The 23432-nt window shown below is 42.9% G+C and overlaps 2 protein-coding genes across 2 annotated transcripts in view; both read right to left on the bottom strand.

Annotated features, from left to right (window-relative positions):
* The window catches only part of TTC17 (tetratricopeptide repeat domain 17), a 56576-nt gene extending 52055 nt beyond the window's left edge, over positions 1-4521 (bottom strand). Inside the window, exon 1 of the mRNA XM_042038385.1 lies at positions 4291-4521. Within this exon, the coding sequence (XP_041894319.1) occupies positions 4291-4506 (216 nt within the window). The 5' untranslated portion in view covers positions 4507-4521. The remainder of the gene's footprint in view (positions 1-4290) is intronic.
* Positions 4522-6213: 1692 nt separating this feature from the next.
* API5 (apoptosis inhibitor 5) lies at positions 6214-23379 on the bottom strand. Its single transcript, XM_042038482.1, has 14 exons — positions 23184-23379; positions 19517-19678; positions 18640-18733; positions 17605-17670; positions 17090-17241; positions 15556-15762; positions 14913-15017; positions 14138-14227; positions 13372-13553; positions 12107-12200; positions 11543-11599; positions 10419-10495; positions 9937-10073; positions 6214-8357 (listed from the first exon to the last, which is right to left on the bottom strand). The coding sequence occupies exons 1-14, from the start codon at positions 23250-23252 to the stop codon at positions 8278-8280; spliced, it is 1572 nt and encodes a 523-aa protein (XP_041894416.1). The 5' UTR covers positions 23253-23379; the 3' UTR covers positions 6214-8277.
* Positions 23380-23432: the final 53 nt, after the last annotated feature.

The raw sequence follows: 23432 nt of genomic DNA, 5'->3' as shown, positions 1-23432 counted from the left end.
CTCTCTTCTCTAGAAGTACACCAGTATTTCTGTAGAGTAACTAGCTTCCCCACTGGCAGACAAGCACTGTCTAAAATCAGTTATATATTAGCCTGAACTTTATACTGTGAATTGTGAAATGAAAAGGCTTATAAACATGTGCACTGAGCAGATATAATCTCATTAAAGAGAGACAATTACTCAGTCCCTGGCCTTGCAAGAGCACGCATTTAAAGGCAGACTGAGACTAAAAGAAGAACATGAACTGATCCAGAGAACAATGTCTTTGATCTGAAAACCAGCTACTAGAGCAACAAATACAGCTTGATGGCTTTTTTCTTGATGGCTGAGACTTTGAAGTATTATATGCCCTGCTAGTAATTTGTTTTGTCATTTAGAAATGCTCACTAGAAACTTGAACAACAGTGCCTACTTGGCAAGTACTCCTGTTTACCAGATGAGATCTTGCTGATACACAGAAAATTGTTCAGACTGTGTTAATTTTGCCACTGCTGCCAGGTTGTTGCACCACTAGGAACTCAAGTCCGAGCCAGGGTATACCTGTGGTCTTATGTCACAGAAAAGTCAACCTCACTTGAATGTAGTCTCCTATTAAATACTTACACCCTTGCTGCACTGTAAGGAGAAACAGCTAAGAGAGATTTTAGGTCAATAACATAAAATAATCTCACCTTTCTTCCCTCAAACACACTCCAGCAACTATATTTTGTATTTAGGTCAGGACCTGTGACTCCTGCTGTCAGCTCCTCATCCACAGTGTACTTTGGTAACAAGGAAAACAAAGCTCACAGTAGCAAACTCAAAGCTACAAGAACTCAGCTGTCACCAGTGCTCATCTGCATATCCACAGATAGTGGCTCATTTAGCAGTGGGAATGTCTGGGTCTTACTGTCAATAAGTTTTGCCTACATCTTAATTATACAGGCTTCATTCAGATAAACTGAGGTAGTCCAAGTGAAGACCAAGCCTGTACCTCTCTAAAAAGCTGGTAATCTTTGAAGATGTGTTTCAGAGGTTAAGAATGCTAATATTTCCAAAATTAAATAATACAAATGCTAATTAATATCACCACTCTTTGCCACCAGAAGCCACTTCCAGTCAGAGACTGCTGTGCTGGAAGCTTTGCAACAAGCAGTGCAAGGTCCAGCAATGGCTGACCACCAGCAACATCCCTCAGGGATCAATACCAGTTGTTACTAACATGGCTCCTTAGTACTGACAGCGATAAAAAAGAACCACAAGCTTGGTGTCCTCTGCAAATGGGGGGTGGGGTGGCCATTGCAGGGCTGCAGCAAGGCAAGGTGATGGAGAATTGGGCTGACAGGGACCTATCTCGTCAAGTCAACAACAGCAACCACAATCCCATAGGATGAAAGAGCCCCATGCAGCAGGAAAGGCAGGGACTGAATGAAAAACAACTTCCAGAAATAGTGTTTGGGCTCTGGTGGGGAGAAAGTTGGTGGTGAGGCAGCAGTGTGCCCTTGCAGCTGAGGCAGCCAGCTGCACCCTGGGCTGCAGCAGCAAGGCTGAAGCCAACCCGGCAAGGGGCTTGATCATGCCCCTCCACCAGGCACCCATGTGAAGGCACCTGCTTCAGGTTTCTGTCCTCACTTTGAGGGCCAGCAAAGTCCATTTGAGGTGGTGAGGGCCCTGGAGCACATAATATGCAGAGGTTCCCATTGCCAATGAATCACAGAGTATCTCAAGTTGGAATGGACCCATGAGTTCTCATGATATGTAACAACTTAATGAAGAATATTCCGAAAAATTAAAGCAAAGGGATGCTCTGCAGGGAAGTTTGAGGCTTTTGTCCTGGTAATAAGTTCTCGGTCTTAAGAGGAGGAGAGCTTAAATATTGTGGTTCTACCAATGAACTGATAAATCACTCATAAATCCTTCAAGTGCTGCCCAGATGCTGCTTGAACTCTGACACGTTTGGTGCTGTGATCACTTCACTGGGGAGCCTGTTCCAGTGACTGACCACCCTCTCTGTGAAGAACCTTTTCCTAATGTCCAGTCTGAACCTTCCCTGGCACAGCTTCATTCCATTTCCTTGTGTCCTCTCACTAGTCACCAGAGAGAGGAGATCAGCACCTGCCCTGCCACTGCTTCACTTGAGGAAGTTGTAGGCTTGGATGAGGTCGCCTCAGAACTAAGCTGAATGAGCTGAGTGACCTCAGCTGCTTCTCGTAAGTCTTACCCTTGAGAGCTTCCATCCTCTTGGCTGGTCTCCTCTGGGAGGGCACACAGTCTAACAGTTCCATGCCCTTGTCCTGAGGCACCCAAAACTGCACGTAGTACTCAAGGTGTGACTGCACCAGTGCAGTGGAGAGTGGGACAACAACAATTCCAGCCTGCTGCTGGACAGGTGAAGATTGTCTGTTACTTTTGCTGTTAACTACTGAACCACTACTACATTCTGGCACTTAAAACAACATTGAAGTTCACAAAAGAACTTGTCCCCTGATTCCCCAAAACACAAGTAAATGGAAAAAATGAAACTCAGAGGTGCCATGCAGAGTTGGCAATAGCAATAACCACAAATTTAAGTATCATTTTCATGAGAGCCAGGGAGATGACAGTAACAGACACCAAAATGCATCTAATTACAAAAAACTCACTGGACAATTCGCAGCACTATGTTCCAGGTACTGATGAATCTAGCTCCTCAAGTTCCAAGTAATAACATATTTATAACTGGAATTTCCTTGCTGGAAATGGGTGAATTAACTTAGACCATGCAAATAAGAGAAGTTATTCCACAGATACTGTTTTATCACCTCACCTACAGGCTTTGAGAACTTGACAGAGGGAACATGGGAATGCCCCTGCTTACAAAGCATTTGGAATGGTAATAGAAAAGCCTACTGCACAGCAATGGTACAGTGGAAGCTTCTACCTGCACCATCAGTTAGCTGACATCATGAAATGCCATTCCTTAAAATCAGTAATGAATTTAGCTAATAAGATTTTCAAGCCATCTTATCTAATTGGATTTTTCCAAGTCACAGCTGGTTTCCATGCAATAATCAAAATCAACACCTCACCCAAATTTTAAAATATACAATCAGTACACACACACAGATGCTTCCAGACCACTGTCATATACTTGCACCACTTCCCCATTACGTTAAGCAGGGAAAGGAGATGAGATAGCACTGGAAGTGTTGTCATTCAATAATTTATTATTAATGAGGGCGTTAGAGTGCCTGGATCCACCCAGACAGCCAAAGTGCCCGAGAACCATGAAGACAGCAGGAGTTTCCTGCAGACAAAAGTCTGTTCCGCCTGTCTAAGGACCTCAATGCATTTTGACAGGAAAACCCAACTAAAAATCCTCACAAATGGAAGATGATGATGGACATTCATGTCTCCACTCTTGTGTACAGAGGGAAGGCCACATTGTTTGCTACACTGATCAACTCTTCCACTCCAGAGAGAAACGATCAGATCTGACACTAAAGTGAATTTCTAGTGCTGCTTGCACTAGCTTCACTAGCTAGTGAAGCTCTAGTGCTTTACAACAAAGAGGAAGGCAAGCAACTAAGAAAAAGCCTAAACATGAAATATGGATCGACTCTTTCAAGCGGCTTAGTGAACGTGAGGCACAGCCCACTATCAAAGTAAGACATTTTGACTAAACCCACGAGATTACTGCCGCACAGGGCGTGCGTGTGATCCTGCACCGAGCACACACGCCACCGTTTCTCTTTCCTACTTCCAGCAGGAAGGAAAAGCGGCCGGGTCGGGTGCGGCTGGATGTGAAAAATCGCAAACTCACTGACAACTCGTCCCCCCGGCGAGGAGCCCGGGGGTGCCCGGGGCCGGCGGCGCGGGAGGTCACGGCAGCGGCCCGGGGTCGCGGTGCCGCTGCTTTCGCCACCAAAACGGGATCCGGCCTCGTGCCGGAGGTTCCCCGGGGGCGGCCCCTAGGCAGGGAACCGCCGCTGCTCCGAAAACGGTTCCAGCCCAAATCCATCCTCAGATTACCCCGGCCCACCGACCGCCCCTCCCCGTTGCCTCGCCCCGGGGCTCCGGCGGATTCAAGCCACGTCTCACGAGCGACGCCAGCTCGCCGCGGGAGACCCCCGTGCCGGGGCCGCGGGAGCAACCGGCACCGCCGCCCGGCTGCGGGAATGGGCAGGGCTTCGCACCGGGCCGAGGAGCCCCGTGCCCCGCGCCGCACAGCTCGGGACACACCGGGGCTACGGGTGAGCGGCGGCGCGGACAGGGGCTCTCCGTGCCCCCGCAGCCGGGTGGGCAGCGCCCCAAGTCCCCCGGGCCGCTCACCTGCTGCTGGATCTTCCCGTCCTCGGTGACCACCCAGTGGGTGGTAGCAGCGGCGGGCCGCGTCCCCGAGGCCAGCAGCGAGCACAGGCCCAGAGCCCAGCCGGACAAGACCCATGCCCGCCCCAGTCCGGCCCGCCCGGACGCTCCAGCCGCCGCCATCTTCCCCAATCCCGGCCTGCTCGCACCCCCCGGAAGCGGAACGGCCGCCACCGCCATTTTGGGAGCGGGCGGCGCCGCGCGCTCGGGCCGGTACGGCCGCTCCGGGCGGCGGGGCGGGGCGGGGGCGGGCCTGGGTCGGTGCCTGAGGCGGTGCCGGGAGCCCCGGCTGGAGCGCTCTCGGTCCCGTAGCAGCCCCGGGCCGAGGGGCAGCACAGCAGCAGGGGTGCGGGCCTGGAGCACTGTTACAGCACCGGCACAGACTGCCCCGCGCGGGGAGCCGGATCCGGCCATCGGCGCCTTCCCGCACCTGTGGCGGCCGCCGGTAACGGCGGAGCCGCCGCCCCGAGCACAAAACCGGCGTTAAATGCCACCAAGCGCCGTGTGGCGACACGCTGAACGCTTCGATATAAAAGGTAATTTTTGTCTAGGGCATACTAGAACATTTGCCACGACAGCTCGAGAGAATGACTTTGCACCCGGCGCAAACCAAGCCGTACCTGCAGCCATGCATACAGTTAATGCCAGCCCTCCCAGGAGCTGGGCGAAGAGGGCTCCGAAGGACACATCGCGCCTTTTGCCTTCTAATGCTCTTCAGTTACACAGCAAAACCTGAACTTTCTCTTTCCTGTTCTAGTTAACAGTAAATACCAACCCAGCAGCGAGAGCCTGTTTCCCCAGTCCCGAGAGAAATCTAAAAACTGCCACGTTTAAATTTTGTTCTGTTCGCTCTTTCTGCAGTCCTGCTTCTTCGGAACACCAGACTTCCCAGAGCCTATTTAACAGCAACATTCGCCCGCAACTCAAACTCATTAAGTAGAAACAAGTGTACAAATGATGTGTCAGTGGTTCAAGGGATTTGGTTTCTATCAGCCTAGAGAAAATACCCGCACAAGTATGATAGTGCCTTACTACTGCCAGAGTTTTCAAATCAGGCATATTACAGATTCCACAAACCCAGGCTGCCCTTCCAAGTAGCTCTTGCTCTAACGTAAGTGTCAGGAAAACCCACAAACGCCAGAGGTTTATGTTCGAGACAGAGGAGTCCTGCAGCTTTATTCGAACAAAGGGAGAGTCCACTCGCGGGCTTTTCTCTTTGGAGGTTTGGGAGGGCGCAGCCTCCTTTTATCCCAAACTCCCGGCCGCATGTTGCCCTCTTCCTTTCCCCACTGGCTGAGGCACTAGGAAGGTACAGCCTTCCCGAACCGCCTACCCCATATTCCCCCCCTTGAATCTACTGTTTTACCCCAAAGCTCAGAAGTTCAGGCTTGGGCCGACCCGTCTGTTTCAGGAGCCAAGCTGTCTGGGCTCTGCAACAAACCAGCTACCCAGAGTTAGTAGAGACATTAAGACCCATTTCAAAGACCTTAACACCCACACCTTCTCCCATCAAATTGTTTGTAAACACACGAGCTTTCCTCTCATAAGGTACTAACAAGCTGTATCACACTGTCAACATCGAGGAGGTTGAGTAAGACAATGATTGACTCCTTTTCACTGAAGTCCCAAGTAAGATGTGAAACATGCAGCTTTTGCTGAATATTTAAATTCCCCCTCAAAATCCTGCATTTTAAATGACTGCACTTGAATTACTTAAACTTGAAATAATAAGACTGCATTAACTATGATCCATTACTTAGTGGCAAACAGCTTTCTGTATCTACAGCAATTTAAAGAGTAAGTCAACTACAACAAAAAGGTACCACAGAACCTCTTTTACTAAGGTGACACAATGCTGCAGAGAAACTGTGAAACAATGAGCCAAACAAAATTACAAAATGAATTTATTCCAAAGCTGTAAGGGAACATTTACAATTCAACAAGATGGTAAACAGGTGTTTCCACAAGAACTCACTGTGTTAAAATTAGGAAACTGGGGGAAAATAATCTAACTACTTCTGAGGCCACAAGAACTTTGCACATCACCTCTGAAATACAGGAGTCACACAAAGAAAACTCACTCAAAATTCAGTGAGAAAATAAGCTGCTAGTACCTAGCTCCTAGTCTAAATACAAGCTATGTTTAGGCTTTGGGATTACATTATTAAATCCCCTCAAAATACCAATTATAGCTGCAAGTGCAAAATGTCTCTTCTTTTTCCTTTCTTTTTCCTCCCAATAGAAGCTTACTACATATCTAGTGCCTATTTTGACCTCACAAATTTCTCCTTCAAAGCTTTTAGCCAAGTTCAATGGTTTTAATGCCAAATCAGAGTATAGCAGCTGGCATGTAGTGAGAAATACAAGGTCAGCTCACATGTCCTGGAATGTCCAAAGTTTCCTACCTACTGTTCCAGAGTTAAGCAAAACCAGACTTTGAATTTAGCATCATCAACAATGTTTCTAACGTTGACATAATTTTGGTATTCTGGCCTTCTGATTGTAGTGATAAATATCAAAGAGTGTTAATGAAAACACCTGAGTCAGATTCACAAGCAAATACAAATGGAACTAGGATGGGGAGACATCACCTTCTGTGGATATTGCTGGACAAAAAAAAAGGAGGAAAAAAAGTATCATTCACTCTTCTAAAGCCTAAGGTATTTTACATCAACATGCTCTGGAACACTTAATTAAAATTCTTTTCCTGTCTTGACTTCTTTTTACTATATGCTAATTCCTTTACAATGTTGAATGACCTGAGAAGTTAAAATTTTGAGTGATGAGAATAAAAAAAAGCATTGTGCTCTTACATTGCATTTTCTGGGTGCACACCAGTAAATAAAAATTTCAAGCTGCTATGGAAAAAAATAGCATGGAATTGTTGACTTTTCCACCTGAATCGAACTACATAGCTGGAATTTTTCAATGTTACCCAAAATACAATTTTATTTATATACTTCTAAATGCAATTATTGGTTAAAAAAAGAACCAAAACACACACACAAAAAAAATCACAAAACAAGGAAAACCAACCAACCAACCCACCCTCAAGTGCCAACTAATCCAGAAATCTGCAAAAAACAGAAAAGAGCCAGAAACTCCTAGGGCTGAGCTCCAGCTTATGAAGCTAAATCACTGCATCAGTCTTTACCCATTCCTGAAATAATTAATCATTTATTGTTTTGGTTTTTTATGCTATTCATTTACTGAGATTTCACGGCATAACTATATGCACATATTAATATTAAACATTAAAAATTAATTTTCAAAACATCACTTTTGTATTACAATGCACAGAGAAGAGTAAGATGTGCAAACCAAAAAACGCCACGTTCTCCACATCTCTAAGTAAGAAGATTGCTTCATGCTACAAGCAAAACAGATTTCCAGCCATGTTGCAAACTTTAAAAAAACCAGCATGTATTTCATTCAATTCAATTAAAGAAAGTAAATCAAAGCAAATTTAACAATGGTACTCTTCTCCACATATTGCAAAATATGGTTACAGATGAGGAAAGGATTACTTCAGCTGCTAAGCTTATCTAACACATATCTCTGTTGTCATGCCTTTCCTGTCCATTACTTAATACATAAACTCAATTATATAGTTTCAGTTATGCAGTAGCTGACTTTTAGGTTAATATACAAACTGTCAAGATGCAGCTTTTGATGAAACATCTATGCTCTTTTCCAATTTTGAATCCTGAAGACACTTCATAAGTAAGAACCCAAAACTGCTGACTGTAAGCATCCAAAAATACAGTTGTAGTTTCACTATGGACAAGTTGTAGTCCGTTAGAAAAGTAGATCATACATACAAAGGTATAAAGAACATTTAAGTCAGTCTCAGTGGAAGGCAGTCCTTGAAGAAAACAATGCTCCAAGCAAACTTGCTGAGTAGCACTTTCACTTTAGCCCTTCACGGGCATGGAAGATTTAGCAGTCTTCTCAGTAGATTCTTCCTCGGCTACGATTGCCACGTCCTCCCCAGCCTCTTCCTCGTCCACCCCGGAAACCACCTCTTTGCTCTAAAAAAGGAATTGCAATTTTTCAGGCAGGTTTTATGCTGTATACAGATCCAAACTGAATAGCAGGATCTGAAAGTATTGCAGGGTAACTTCAGTCTCTGAGGCTATGCCTGCTTATGGACCATGAGATTGCTGAGTTATGTTTTGATGGAAAATGGACCCCACTAATTGTAAAAGGAGGTCAGGAGAATGAGCCTGTCTAAATTAAGTGCAGTCTTTCTGCATACTAATACTGTGATACATAACTGTACCTGTAATTCAGGACTATATTTGGGCCAATCCATCACCACAGAATTGAAAACTGGCTGCCTTCCTCTTCCTTCTGTTCAATAACACTATTAATCTTGAGGTGTCAGCCTGACTTGCTACTAGTGATTTTATAAACTGATAGAAAATCACAACTTTGCCATTCTATTTGTCCTTTTCTATCCTTAACCTTAAGTTATCACCAGCATATTACTCTTTTTTCTGGGGCTGATACCTTCACTCCATTCAATTACAAATCTTAGCTACCACACAAACTATTTGTATACTGTAGAAAGTTTTTCCTTTCTCTTTGTTAAGAACAAATCTGGTCACACCAAACAAATCCCCAACAACACAAATCCTGATAGTTTATATACTTTCCTTGGATTGTTTGAAAATGTACCAAACCCTCATTCTCCTTTCATGATTTCTCTTCATGTACAGTCTTAAAATACAGGTTATACTAATCTACAGAGAGAACTGCATGCTTGTTTTAAAGGCTGCAGAAATCAGAAGTTGACTGACAAGGCTGAAGCATCTCACTAACAAGAAACAGTAGCAAGCAATAAAACATATCTGGTTGAAAGCTTCCCAATCTTTAGACCTGCAGGATTACAAGCTTATCTTAAACAACACAGGTACATCACCCGAAGTCTAGAATAAGAAATTTGCAGGTGATGTTTTCTCTTTGCTTTATATATCTGCCAATGCTTTCTATTAGTTTTTCAACCCGTGGGTGTGGGTGACAATTTGTCATAGCAGACTCTACTTGCCAGAGGTAGGACCAATGGGCCTACAGGGAAGACAGGAATGGGCTGCTGCCATTGCTACTCATCCCGTCTGCAACTGCTCTTGTGCTTCACCCAAAAATATGACGCAGAAAAGCAGATTCAGTGTGACTGGGAGCACGAGGACATGCACAGTGAACCTGGCCAATTCCCAGAACTTCTGGATCAGGTCTGCAACATCAGCAGTGGCTGTAATAGGAATGCAGCACAGGTCCAGTCGTATGACAGGAGGTGACCCAGCTCTGCCACTTGCTGCAACTGGCCTGTCCAATGGGAAATTGGTGCACTGTGTGTCATAACAGAGAACACAATAGTTCAATTACTCACTCTAGGTATTAAAACACTACTAAAACTAACTTGCAAATGACATTAAGTCATAGTCTGGTAACACTCAAACACTGCAATAGATTAACAGCTAGGAAGAGACCATCACAAGAAAAAATTCATGACAGTACAATTTGATCTTCCAAGAACACAGTATTTATTTGCCCCACCCCAAGACACAACTGTCACTAGACAAAGTTTTTCCAAGCTGCCTAACTTACCGTAAGAAAAACTACCCAGGTTACTGCTGTATTTTCCACTGGGAGGATTATATATTTGCCTGGCATCCCTTTTTGGTCCTGCTGAAGCTTTCTTTGGGGGTGAACTTGAGGTTGTATCTTCACTTGCTCTTTTTTGACTGACAGAAGAAAACAAAAACATACCATTACACCCCTGTGGTGACAAGTACAGTAATAATAGTTCAGCCACAAAGATTAACCACTGGAAGCCAGCAGCAGCCAGTGATGATGCCCTGAATAATAATACCTCAAAAGAGAAGTAAGCGAGTCTCCAGTTGATTCAGTCTTTAATATCCCTAAAGCAAGACTAAGATCATCTCTCTACAGCCGCAGGATGGGTGTTATTTTTCATGTGGAACTTTTAGCTCACGTGCTGTCTGTATTGTACAGATACAGCTTGGAAGGCTAGTTTTTACCATTTACAAAATAAACCCCGCTGTTTTCTTTTCAAGAAGAACTCTTACCTTGCATCTGCCTTCTGTACTGGTTTCCAGGACAGTGTAACTGTACTTTTGTAAGAAGGAGGAATGTGGAAGAGATCCTATGGAGGCAAAATTGGGCAGTTTATTCTACAGTTAAATTCCTGTTGATTTCCTGTTTTAAAATTTTAGCTGCTTATGGAGACTCCAGAATAACCACTGCTTTCCAGTAATTTTAAATCCTTTAGTCCCATGGCAGAGAGAGAAGGCAGTAGCTTACTGCCTTATCCAGCTGCCTTTACTAGGAAATTCAAGTAAAATTTATATTAGCAGAATAGTCTTACACTGACCAAATACAGAATCATAGACTAGTTTGGTTTGGAAGAGATGTTTAAATACCATCTACTTCAATGACCCTGCAATAAGCAGGGACATCTTCCACTAGATCATGTTGCTCAGACTCCCATCCAATCCAGCCTTGAATGTTTCAAGGAATGGGGCATCTACAGAGAAAGGACAGGCTGTGTCCTTCCCTGTGCACATCAAGCTTATTACAATGAACTACAGTGGCTCCTGCAGGAAGACATCTGATATCCCTATGATGGTACAAGATAGGCTTCTCAATATGGTGGGTCAAGTTTTTGGTTTATTGTGGTGAGTGAAAGTAAGAGTGAAGAAAGAGAGGAAAAGGGGGCTAGAAGAAATCAGAATGGTTTCATGGGTTCCAGATGAAAGTCTCTTTCTTGCAGCCCATCTCTTCTACACTTTTTGGAGAAACAGGTTCTGCATAGAAGCTTGCTTTGCCTCCTCCCTCCTTTACATCTCCTTGCACTTCTTTGAACTATTCCTTATTCCTCACTGACACTGCAGGAAAGGGAAATGACAAGGAAATCCAGAGACCCCTAAAGAAGCAAGGTGGTCTTTTCCTGGGGGCAACCAGTGCTGCAAGAAAGGGTGTCCACACCCTATCTCAAGAGCAGTAGCAGCAAAAGCTGAGCTGCTTGCAGGATCAGCAAGGTCCACCTTTCTTCAGGAACAGTAAAGCAGCACCAACTCTTGGGCTGGCTGCCACCAACTAACACAATACAACTTGGTTCAAATCTATTCCTTTCTTTGGCAGAGGTTAACTCTGCTGTGGGAATTTACTCCTTCATAATGTGCGGACTTACCTTGATTAAAACATTAATGTTATTGGTTATTTTCAAGGCAACCACTTTAATCTTGTTCTGTAAAAAACAATACACACTGCTGAGCATCTAGTAGCTTTATGCTAACCTCATTTCATGAAGTCATAACATTAAACTGACTGCTCTTCCTAGTGAATTGCTATAGTAACAGTGATAGTGAAAGGAGTGTACAGTTCTGAGTTTTCATCACAGCTGCTTTTAAGGTTCTTGCAGTTTTACACTAACTAGTTGCTTTTAATATTCCAGCGTAGCTCCCACTGGGTTTTTTCTTTTTTGCTCAACACATGACAATTTCCCCTTGAAAACAAAGCACAGAGCACAATTAAACCAAATACGTGTGGCTGCAGAGAGCAGCTAACAGTTGAAACTAGAAGCTCATCTTCACTTGCAAAATGTAGCATAAGGTAATGTGCCCTTGCAATAATGTTAGTAGTATTATTCCCTTAATCTATTTGCATGCTTAAAACTGACTGCAGCCTATTAATGTGTCAATGGTTCTTTCAGTAAGCTCAATTAGAAAAATCAGGATTCCCAAACAATTCTTACCTCCTCTGTTTTCAAAGCTTCTCCTGTTTTCCCTTGAAGTGCCAGACGAAGCTGTCGAATATACACCTGCAACCCTCGAGCAAAATACTGTAGCCTAAAACATTTAAAAGCAATCTCTTAGTAACATTTACATAGTCCTGTAGAAATAAAAGCATAAGCAAAGGAAAGGTGTAATCCTGTTTCTTCCCCTTTAGGAAAAATGCTCAAAATAAGCCTTCCATCAATCTGATTTGTACTTCTTTAGCATCCAGACAATAATTCACACTTCCATAGAGTCAGAGAATCATACAGGTTAGAAGACACCTTCAGGATCATCTAGTCCAACTGTCACACCTAAACCACACCCCCAAGTGCCACACCAGACGCCTGTTGAATACTTCCTGAGACAGTGATTCCACTACCTCCCTGGGGCAACTTAATTCCAGTGCCCAACCACTCTTTCAGTAAATTGTTTTTTTTCTAGTATCTAATGTGACCCTTTCCTGGTGCAACTTAAGGTCATTTCCTCGTCCTTTCACTTGAGACATGGCAGAAGAGACTGATCCCCACCTCACTACAATCTTCAGTCAGGCAGTTGTAGAGGGCAATGAGGTCCCCCCTCAGCCTCCTTTTCACCAGACTAAATGCCCCCTACTCCCTCAGCCACTCCTCATCAGACTTGGGCTACAGACTCCTTCCCCAGCTCCACTGCCCTTCTCTGGACACACTCCAGCACCTCAGTGTCCCTTCTGAAGTGAAGGTCCCAAAACTGGATACAGCACTCGATGTGAGGCCTCACCAGTGCTGAGTACAGGGGGACAATCACTGTCCTGGTCCTGCTGGCCACATTATTCTTGATACAGGCCTGGATGCCATTGGCCTTCTTGGCCACCTGGGCACACTGCTGGTTCATACCCAGCTGGCAGTCAACCAGCACCCCCAAGCCCCTTTCTGCTGATATGCTCTCAAGCCATTCCGCTCCAAGGCTGCGGGTTGCTGTGACCCAGCTGCAGGACCCAGCACTCCACCTTATTAAATTTCATGCAGTTGAGCTCAGCCCATGGATTCAGCCTGTCCAAACCCCTCTGCAGAGCCTTCATACCCTTCAGCTGATCAACACTCCCACATAACTTGGCGTTGCCCACAAACTTACTGGGGATGCAGCCGAATCTCCTCATTCAAACCATTGATAAAGATGTTAAACAGGACAGGCCCCAGTACTGAGCCCTGGGGAACTCCACTAACACTTTGTAACAGAACATTAACACTTGCCTCTAAATCGTTACCTGATTTTAAAGTCTTTCAATTTCTCTGCATTCAGCTTGGCTGTGAGGAAGTCTGGAAGTTTGCGACCCAGCTGATGGAAGCTATACAGTAAACACTCCACATAACTGAATTGCAACTTGGGCTCTTCATTGCCAGCATTTTCCCCATTTTCTGCTTCCTCTGGAGGAAGGGGCATATACTCCTGAAGAACAGAAAGGAAAACAAATGCATGAGACACATTTATGTTGACTGACTGCTCATTTGCAGTGTTTGAACTGGACGGTTTATCTGTCCTGACAGTTTGAAAAGTATCCCCCATCTCTGTATGAATGTGATGAACTACTGAATAATGTCCTGGTGCAGGTGGTTTGCCTATCCTTCTGTGACTTGAGGCCTCTGACTCAGAGGAAATCCTATGGTGGCAGTACTACCACAGGAAGCAACAGTGTACTGCACCAATGCTTCTGAAATAGTGCTGAATTTGCTTAGAACTGTCAGTGCAGGTACAGTGTTTAATGAGATCAACATGAGTCTCTCATGATTATGAAATTTAAAAAGAAGAAACACACATGAGTTTACTGGATTAAAAACATTCAGGTAACAGCTCTCTATCTACAAAGGCTTTAAATTGCAAAATTATGTTCAAACTTCTATCAGTGGATAGGACTATCTCTGAAACAGCCATTTTAGAAAAAGGATAAAGAGATGAATATATAAAAATAACTAGTTTTGATGAAAACTTAATTTCTTAGTGTTTTACATGAATAAAAATTGAATTAGTCTTACCAGTAATTTATCAAATAGCTTCTTCAAATTTGATTCAAGCTTTTCCATATCACCACAAAATGAACTCATTTCAGCAAGAAGCTTCAAAACCTACACATAAGGACAGCCAGGTTTTTGTGTGTTAACTGGAAGTACACAAACTTAACATTCAACCTAAAATCCATTATCACATCACTATGGCTGGCACAGTAGAGGACAGCTATTACAACTAAACACCTCCCAAACATCAGGAAGGAATACAAGGAAGAACATGCCTAATTTGTTTTTCCTGTCTGTAAAGAGAAACACAGGTTTGTGTGTCTAATCCCAACAAGCATTAGTCAACAAGTAAACAAAACTTCATCTCCCACATCTGCTGCACTGCTCACCTTCAAGTGAGAGCCACAGATATCTAACTGAAACTGCAGCACTGATTAATGTAAACAAAATTACAGCCATTAAGCCACTCCCTTAGGAGGCTAAATTAGCAAAAACTATGCAACCATCATTTCAGTAAATGCTATGTGCTTAAAAAAATTGAGAGTAATATAAAAATGATTACACTGATCTACTTATTCTACCTTACTTCAAAAGCTTGGGACAGACAACACATGCTTTAAAAGGCAATGCTCAGTCATGCCTCAACAGATGAAACACTTCTTTTAGGGCAGCTACTTTTCCTACAAGCCAAGAAATGAAAACTACTTAAGGAAAGAGCTTGCAATTTTAAAAATAGCTGGGTTTATCTAGGATAGTTATTTTTCACTATCTGAAAGATACTTTAGCTTTGGCTTACCTCTAACTGGATATCAAGACCCTCCACTAGAGTAGTCAAAGAGCTGAGGTTTGGCAGAACATGCTCACAGAAGTAAGTAACAAATTTTGTGGAATGAACATTTTTCTGAAAAAAAACCACAAACAAACCATCACACATTATTCATGTTACTCTTGAGTCTGAAAGAGCTAAATGTCCTTCTCCCATCACCCTGCCACCCTTATAAATGCCTGCCTCACAGCTGTACCTTAGAGCTTTATTAAACTTCCCTCTTTCTCCTAAGACACAGACTCTCTTGCAAGTAGCCTAAATTCAGAGGCTGTCTGCAACAGCAGCTGAAAGATTGCTTGCAACCCAAGAATAGGCCTTTTAAATGCTGCAATTGCCTGGCACTAGACTTGAAATAATCAAATTCATACAAGATAATGTGAGAATCTTGTCATAATTCACTGTAACATCTTCAGTTTGAAAAGAGAAAAACCACAAGCTATCTTTACATTTGGAGGCTTTAAGAATGTTTTTCTAACGTTTGGATACATTAGAGATTAAAGGTGGAGAAGTACTGATTTGTGGTGGTACAAACATAATCACTGGGAACACCAAAGCCAAGCTCCAGCCATTAACTTTCCTGAATACTCCTCAAGCAAAGCAAATAAATACGTACTGAGAACAATGGCACTGCCTGCCGAGTGCACTGCAGAAGTCTGTCCACACAGTCCGTATCTGATGGGTTGAATGTTTGTTCCAGGTCAGCCTGTTCGGCTACCAGCTCCACCAGTTGCTGCCTCCCACTGACTGTCTGTAAGCTTTTTAATCCAGACAATATTTTCATGAACAGAACAAATTCCTCGCCTGTCACATCTTCCAGAACCTTAAGAGAAAAACAGAAAACATATTTCTGTGGTGCTGGTTTGAAAACTTCCAAGTCAAACCTACTGGATTTGAAAAGGTAAAGTATGCAAATATTTAGCACTTAAATTTAGAATTTAGTTATTTAAAAACACAAGTTTGAAGGAACACATGAAAACATTCAGTATAATTGAATGTACCTACAAATTAAAGCAATTGTCGTCAAGTTGTACAAGGGAAACAGTTTTTTGTAACTCTAAATTTAAGAACAAACTTCTATCTAACAAAAATCAGATGCTTCAGTCAAAATAAATGTTAAACAAATATCTACTCCTTATTGTTTTTTTAAAAACTTTTTGCATCTTTCCCAGTTTAGGGAATGCATGGAAATCTCATGAAATTCCACAAAGACAAATGCAAAGTTCTGCACCTGGGATGAACTGATTTCCCTGCATCAGCACATGTAGGGGACTGACTGGCTGGGGAACTGCTCTGCTGAGAAGACTGAGGGTTCTGGGGACAGCAGGCTAAATACAAGTGACAGCAGCATTCCTTGGGTGATGAGCAGTGTTCCGGGCTGTGACAAGAGCAGAGACTATGGGAAACAAAGGGACAGATGACTGTCCTTGGCTGTACCCTCATCTGACCAAATCTGGAATACTGCACGAGTGTTGGGCTCTCCTGTATGAAGAAGTTGTTGATAAGCTTTAGGAAGCCGAATCAACAAGCTGATCTGTGTCTACAGCACACCACCTGTGAGGAGAACCTAAAGCAATCAGGCTTTTCCAGCCTAAGGGAAGAGAGCTGTATGTGGGTGTGGCAAACTAACACTAATCTTCTAACACTTAAGAACAAGTCACCAAGCATAGCAGCCAGGTTCTTTGATGAGGTGGACATGGCCAGAATGAAACAACGACACAAAACTAAAATGGGAGGTTTCAACTGGATAGAGGAAAAACCAATTCTGTTGAGGACAATTAAACATTGAAGCTGGTTGCCCAGAGTATATAGGAACTCTTCTTCCTTAGAGGTTTTCAAAACCCAACTGGAAAAAGCACCAAGAAGTCTGATCAGAATTCAGCTGAGCATGATTCACTGAGTTGATCAATCTCTCAAAGACCCTTCCCAATGTGAATGATTGGGTCCAATTCTAATCAAAGTCATTCTTACAAAATTAGAAGAGCCATGACTTTAACAATACCACAAAACATGCTGCAAACTTTGGAGTGTATCAGAAGAGGTTAGTACAAGATTGCGTTTGTACAATGCTCAAACAGCCCTCCAAAGCAACACCAATGGTAAGAGATGGTTTAACAATACTTGAGTTTGAACTGAAATCAGACACTAACCTTCTTTGATTCAGTCAATATGAACTCTTCCACCTCCTTTGTCATCACTTCCTCAGGTAAGGTTTTCAGTTTTGTAGAAAGGAACTTAATGGCTCTCTCTCTCACAATATCCTCTCCCTGAAGAATTTGACTGAATAAACCTCCCAAAGTCCCTGAATGGAGAATAAATCGGGTAACACAAATTATATTCGAAGTTATGACCTGGACCTTTTATGCAGAAGAAAGAAGTTTCCTCTTTTAAGATTCCATGACACATTTTAAAATAACTGCTGTACTAACTTTTAAGAATAAATACAATTTTCATGTATCTTGACATAAAAATCCACACTCTTTTATTAGTCTGTATAATTCAGATCCACAATTACTAAGCTCAGTATTGTTTGCAAAACCAAACAATTAGTGTGGGTCTCACTTTTGCACTGTACTAAGAAGACACAAAATTGGGTCCTTTACTCATCCTACTACAGACTGGGAAGTATTAATGAAAGCCATGTACAGAAAAATGTGTCCTTTACCTTTAGCATCCATCTTAAATATACTGAGCAAGGCATTGTTAACCAAATTGAATTCTGCAGAATCATCTGGAGAGAGAAAAAAAAATTAATATACATACCCTCAAAATGCAAAGGTAAGAGAAGAAAAACAAAGATTGCTAATACTGCACAAGAAGTATTCTGTCCTCAGCATTTAGCTAAAAACAACATAACCTGTATTTTAAAAAACTATTAGATTGAGGAAGTTCAAAGCCATGATTATGGAAGCTGGAAGCAAAAAATCCCCAACTATTTGTCACTTTAGTCTCCCTACCAAAACTTAAACCTTAAAACTTGAAGGAAAGTTATTAATCAATATATTAGTTATTTTAATAAACAAGCTGACCTTCACTAAATGAATGTAAAATAGTTATTTATTTTTAAACTCTTAATTAATCTACAGTATTTCTAGGTGGCAGGAACTATTTCCTTCTCAAACTAAATGGAGAAATGCATGCCTCAAAAAACCCAACCCATAACCTATCTTCTGAGAATCCCAGAGACTTAACCATGCAGTTTTAATAGAAGTCTGAACACCTAATATTTAGCACTCTGTAACTTACTGAGATTAAATGTATATTATATTCTGAATTCATGCCCCAAAATATTTATTTTGTACCAAAAATGCACTGTATGGAACAAAACTCCCTCAGGCTTTTTCAGGTTCTGGAACCTGGATCAGAAATTCAGTAACTTTTTCAGAAAGCAATTTTCTGCAGTCCATAACTGGAAGGCTCCCCCCTTGCCTTTTTCTACAGATGCTTTCAGAGAACTTGAATGAAAAAAACCTGTTTTATTTAAAAGAAAGATTTTCAGTTTATATTAGAATAATTAGTGACCTTTCAGCAGAAGCAGCAGCCTAACTGTACAGCAAATAGAAAGCAGGAGAAAAAGAACAGAAGAAGGACATGAACAGCACTGGGATAAATTATGAATAAATGGAAAACGTTGCACAGAACACAAATTGTATATATATGTAGGTGTGCCATGAGGAGATCAGCCAGGATGTGTCTCTACCTGACTGTAGAAGCTGGGTCAGTATGTCTGCTACCCGAGGAAGGTTATCTCCAGTGGCAAACTGAGGCAACTCCTTGATTGCTTGTCGCCGGATCTGTCAAAATTGTCAATAACGTAGAGATTAAAAAATTTTTAAAATTCCACTAATTACATAACACCCCAAATCCCCCTATTTTGATGTATTTACGAAGAAAATAATATATTTTTCTTAGATCTGGAGAAAAATAAAATTCAAACAGCACCTCTGTTCACAAAATCATTCATATGATCAACAAAATAAAGGCCAGTATGTGTGTTATTAAGGAGTTTTATTTGCTAACAGGAAGGATAGTTCTACAGTTGTGCACATGGCAGGAATAAACTCCAGGGTTTGTTCCCAGCACTGAAAAAAATCCTTGAATGATCTGTCCTAATCCCTTAAGACCTCATAAACTAAGATGCTTCACAGGTACAGCTTCTACCAACAGCACAGAAGCAGCATGAAGCATCTCAAGACTTTTTCAAGACTAAGTCAGAATCATATCCCTGTGGTTCTCAGGTGCAAACAAGATTTTGTCTCCCAGCAGAATTTATCAAAATCAATTACCACAGAGTGGTTTTTGACAGGAAAACATGTAAATGCTATTCAAGAAACTGTAAGTTTTTTCTACAGAGCTATTCCTTTGATCAATGGTGGGAGCAAAAAAAAGATAAATGAAAACTGATGCATCTTCCCAAACCATCACACAATGAATTAAATGCAAGAATACAATTATATTTATGTTTTCCAAAGAACAACCCTCCCCTCCCAAAAGACACAGTCCATTAAACAAAAAGAGAAAACAATAACAAAATATAAATTCAAAGTATCAACTTGCTACAAGGTTCTTATTCTTACAGAAACATCTTCATCCTCGCAAAGGTCCAACTGGGCATTGATAGCTGAGTCAGCTAGGTCAGGAAAATGCTTGAAGAATTTAGGAATAAACTGGGCTGCAAGTCTCTTCTCCTTGGCACCTCCTTTCACACCATCCAAGATCACCTGGTAAGCATCCTTATGCTGAAAGAACAATACATAAATGGAAAAATCCTGGGTTATACTCAAGACAAGGAACGACTTTTTTCTCCCGTTCTCTTCAACTATTTAAGTGAACTATATTATACACGCTTCTTAAAAAGGAATACATTTTTCTCTTAGACTGATATAACCATGCCAATTTGGTAATATTTGCCTCTGTTGCCTGGCTTTTACTGTTATTCCGGCTCCTGTCTGTTCAAATGTGCATCACTCCAACTGCTGGCCCTAAGGGCAACAGCTCTTACACACTGGGATCATGTTAGTGCAACAAATTATATGATCATTGTCACTGAACTTGGCCAGCTTTTCAAGGAGTTTCTGCCTTTTGTATGCTCATATATTGTCTTTGAAGTAAAGACCACATTTCCCAGTAACTGTGCCACTGCAGTGGATCACAAATTTTTGTTAACATATATGGTGCTAAAGTATCTCTGGCATCTATTCAGGTAGTTCACTTAACCTGGAATCTCTGGCATCTATTCAGGCAGTTAACTTAATCTGAGATGAAACACAGTGCTCAGAAGAACTGTTAAGGGAAACTAGATTAAAAAAAAATCACAGAAACCTTCAGTTGAAATATAGAAATAAACACTTCAGCAATAGTAAAATATTCTCTAGCTCCTCCAACTAGAATCACACATGTGCTTCTGGTTTTGTGCCTACAGGACTGAAACTTTAGAATAATTGAAGTCTTTGATGTGTGTTTGTGAAACAGAAGTCACCATTATTAGGATACTAGTGGAAACCAGAATTCTAAGATAATTCTAAGTTTAATTTTCCTATGGTTGTGAAAAAGAATGCTTAAAACAGCTTATCCTACTTTGAATAGCAACAGTGACAGCACAGGACACTTTCTTTGCCTTATTTACATTAAATTTCCCAGAGCCACATATATCATCACAAACTACTCCATATATCATCACCCCTACTCCACATGAAAGTTCTCCCATAGTGAAAATAGATACTAATTTACAAAGCAGTACACTGCATTAATGCCCTCTAATGCAAGCTGCATTTTAAAGTTTAGTGCCAATGCTCCTGAAGCACTCTGTACAACTGTTGATAACTCTGTTGCCGGAATCTGGACTGGAGTGGGATACAGATCTGGATGAAAAATAACCAGGGAAAGAATCAGTTGCCTTTCAGCTGAATCACATCACCACCCAGTTTACTCTGTAGCTGGGCCAATGCAGTGCAGTCAGCAGCAAAGGCAGGAATGAGCCAGCACGAACCAGCAATGAAAACACACATCATTATAGACACAGGTTCTCAGGCTGCACGTTAAGAACAAGTTCTTTTGTAGAACACGTAACATGAAACTTAATACACATGAAAAAGCATTAATGCAGCAACGGAACAGAGTAGTCTGTGCTCTTTGCATTTGTGTTCCTGCATGCTAACTACTCCTACCATGTAGGCAAAATACAATTCAGGCAGGAGTTTGTTTTACTTGTACCTGGCAGCATGAAATGCTCTAAAAAACTACAGGCAACTACAGAAGCAGTGTGATCCTTCTGTTTAGTGCATTTCCTTCCCATCGGTAACAATGGTGTAACATAGTGTCCAGACCTTTGTTTTTAATAACTGTTAATTGACCAATCATCCATTAACTTCTCTAGGTTAGTTCTTGAGTCAATTCATACCCTGTAGTGCCCTGTGACAAGTTTCACAATGCGTTATGAAGAAATGTTTGTATTCCTCTCTACTTCCAGCCTGCTTCCTAACAGTTTTTTCAACCTCTCACCTTCATTCCATTCGTGAATCCCTCACACCTGAGCCCCTTTCTCAACTGAAACACTCTTTTACAAGCTCAATACTTCCAGTCTTTTAAACTACTTCTCTTGATGTCACACTTCTGGTAGTCCCCATGCCCATGTTCAGTGTTTCTTTATTTGAGACAGGGTGACCGTGACTTTTTGCAGTAAGAGATCACATTCATAAAGTTGTTAAAAGATAATAAAGCACTGAGTGGGATAAAACTGATGGAACAAGGAACAATTACTCACAGCTTCTCAGAATCCAAAAACTGGAGATATCAAGCAACATTATGAAATGACAAGAGGTAACTCCTTCACAAACAAAATAATGAAACGTTTTACCACAGAATCTCTGTGGCAGAAGCACATTTACTTAAAGTATCAGAAAAGTTCACTGAAGAGCAACCTTGCAAGCTACACTCATTACAGACATTTCCTCTGGCTCTGGGAACCCAAAAGCTGGAGGGGGCAAAGCTGGGAGAGTGTTTTAGGAATCACCATTCTATACTTACCCTCGGAGGTTCTTACACTTCTACCCTGTCATAGGCTGCATTTCTTAACCATGCTGGAGTTTGCTCCACCTAAGATCCTTTCCTTCCTCACAAAAGCTACTCACAAGAATCAAAGTGAAATCAACCATGCATTTCTAAAGCGGCAAGCTAACAGCATGTTTTACTCTGCACCTCTCCATGTAATTCCTCACATTTTATTTGCACTTTCTTTTTGGTTCTGAGATGACGTTTTTGATGGACTGTCTGCAAGGATGCTTTGTTTCACTAGGGCCAAGTGAATGGACTCGAATTAAAATGAAAAAACTTCAACACCTTCCTGCTCCCAACCACCACCACATTATTTGTTCTCTTAGTGAACCTTCTAAGTGACCTCGTAGAGCAGCATTCTCGTTTAGTTTAAAATCCATGGTTAGGTACAGATACAGCAAAGCTACTTTCCTACTTATTGACATTATGAAAGAAAGAAAAAAAAAGTATCTTCTGCTTTTTCAGGGGGGCTTTTGGGAAAATGAGGGCCTAATGCAATATCAAAACTAGCTGTAACTAACCATAATATTTTCTATTGGTAATATACGAAGTCATCCTCTTTTCTTGCATAACTCAGTAATGGTATACACAAATGGCAGATCTTGCTAAGATGTTATGGAAAAAATCTTCAGTCATGAGGGTCGGCCTTACGTTCTTACCTCAAGCAAGAGAGACCCAAAGGGCTACAGGCAGCTTTCAAACCATAACAGACTTCACCTTCCCTCAGCAAGCCTTTTAGCAAGACAGCCTGCCAGAGGCCCCGGATCTGCAAGTACGCTCGATCAGATCTGGATGGCCACTGGTGTCAAAGACTTCCAGGCCTGAATTCGCCAGGCGAAACTCTCCGCCCCCATGCAAAAAGCAGCCTGATTCTAGCTAAGAACCAGTTAATAACGGCGACGGCACATTTAAAGGATAGCTGCCGCCAGGACGCGGATGCTGCAATAGCGACGGGAACTGCTGCCGTCCTTGCAGAGCCGCAGACGCGATGTTTATCTCCGCCCGTCCCGCGCCGCCGCAGGCCTGAGGAAACCCACCCCGAGCCCCCCGGGGGCTCGCCGGCTGTGCGGCGAGGCGAGCAGCCCCTCTGACGGCACCCCGCCCCCCCCCGTTTCGGCCCGGAACTCCCCGCGGCGGCGCTACGCAAGCCCGAGGCCTAGCGAGGCCTTGCAGGCCGCAGCCACGCCGCACCTGGCTCGCCGTCTCCGTGGCGTCCGCCAGGATGCCGTAGTTACGGTAGAGCTCCTCCACGGAGGGCATGGCGCGGCGGGGAAGGGGCAGAGCCGCCGAGACACCGAGCCCGCCACTGACGACGCCGCCGCCGCTCCGGCCGCCGCTCCCGCTTGGGCCGCGTCGTCAGCACCAGCGAGGCGCCAGTCCCGGAGCGGCCGCACGCCGCCGCCTGCGCGCCGCCCCCTGGCGGCGGGCGGTGGCACCGCA

This window comes from Corvus kubaryi, unplaced genomic scaffold (genome assembly GCF_017639235.1).
Source record: "Corvus kubaryi isolate FWS band 111438036 unplaced genomic scaffold, C.kubaryi_AGA036_p1.0 37392, whole genome shotgun sequence".
Classification (NCBI taxonomy): domain Eukaryota; kingdom Metazoa; phylum Chordata; class Aves; order Passeriformes; family Corvidae; genus Corvus; species Corvus kubaryi.
This window is presented reverse-complemented; position numbering and strand designations above follow the sequence as displayed.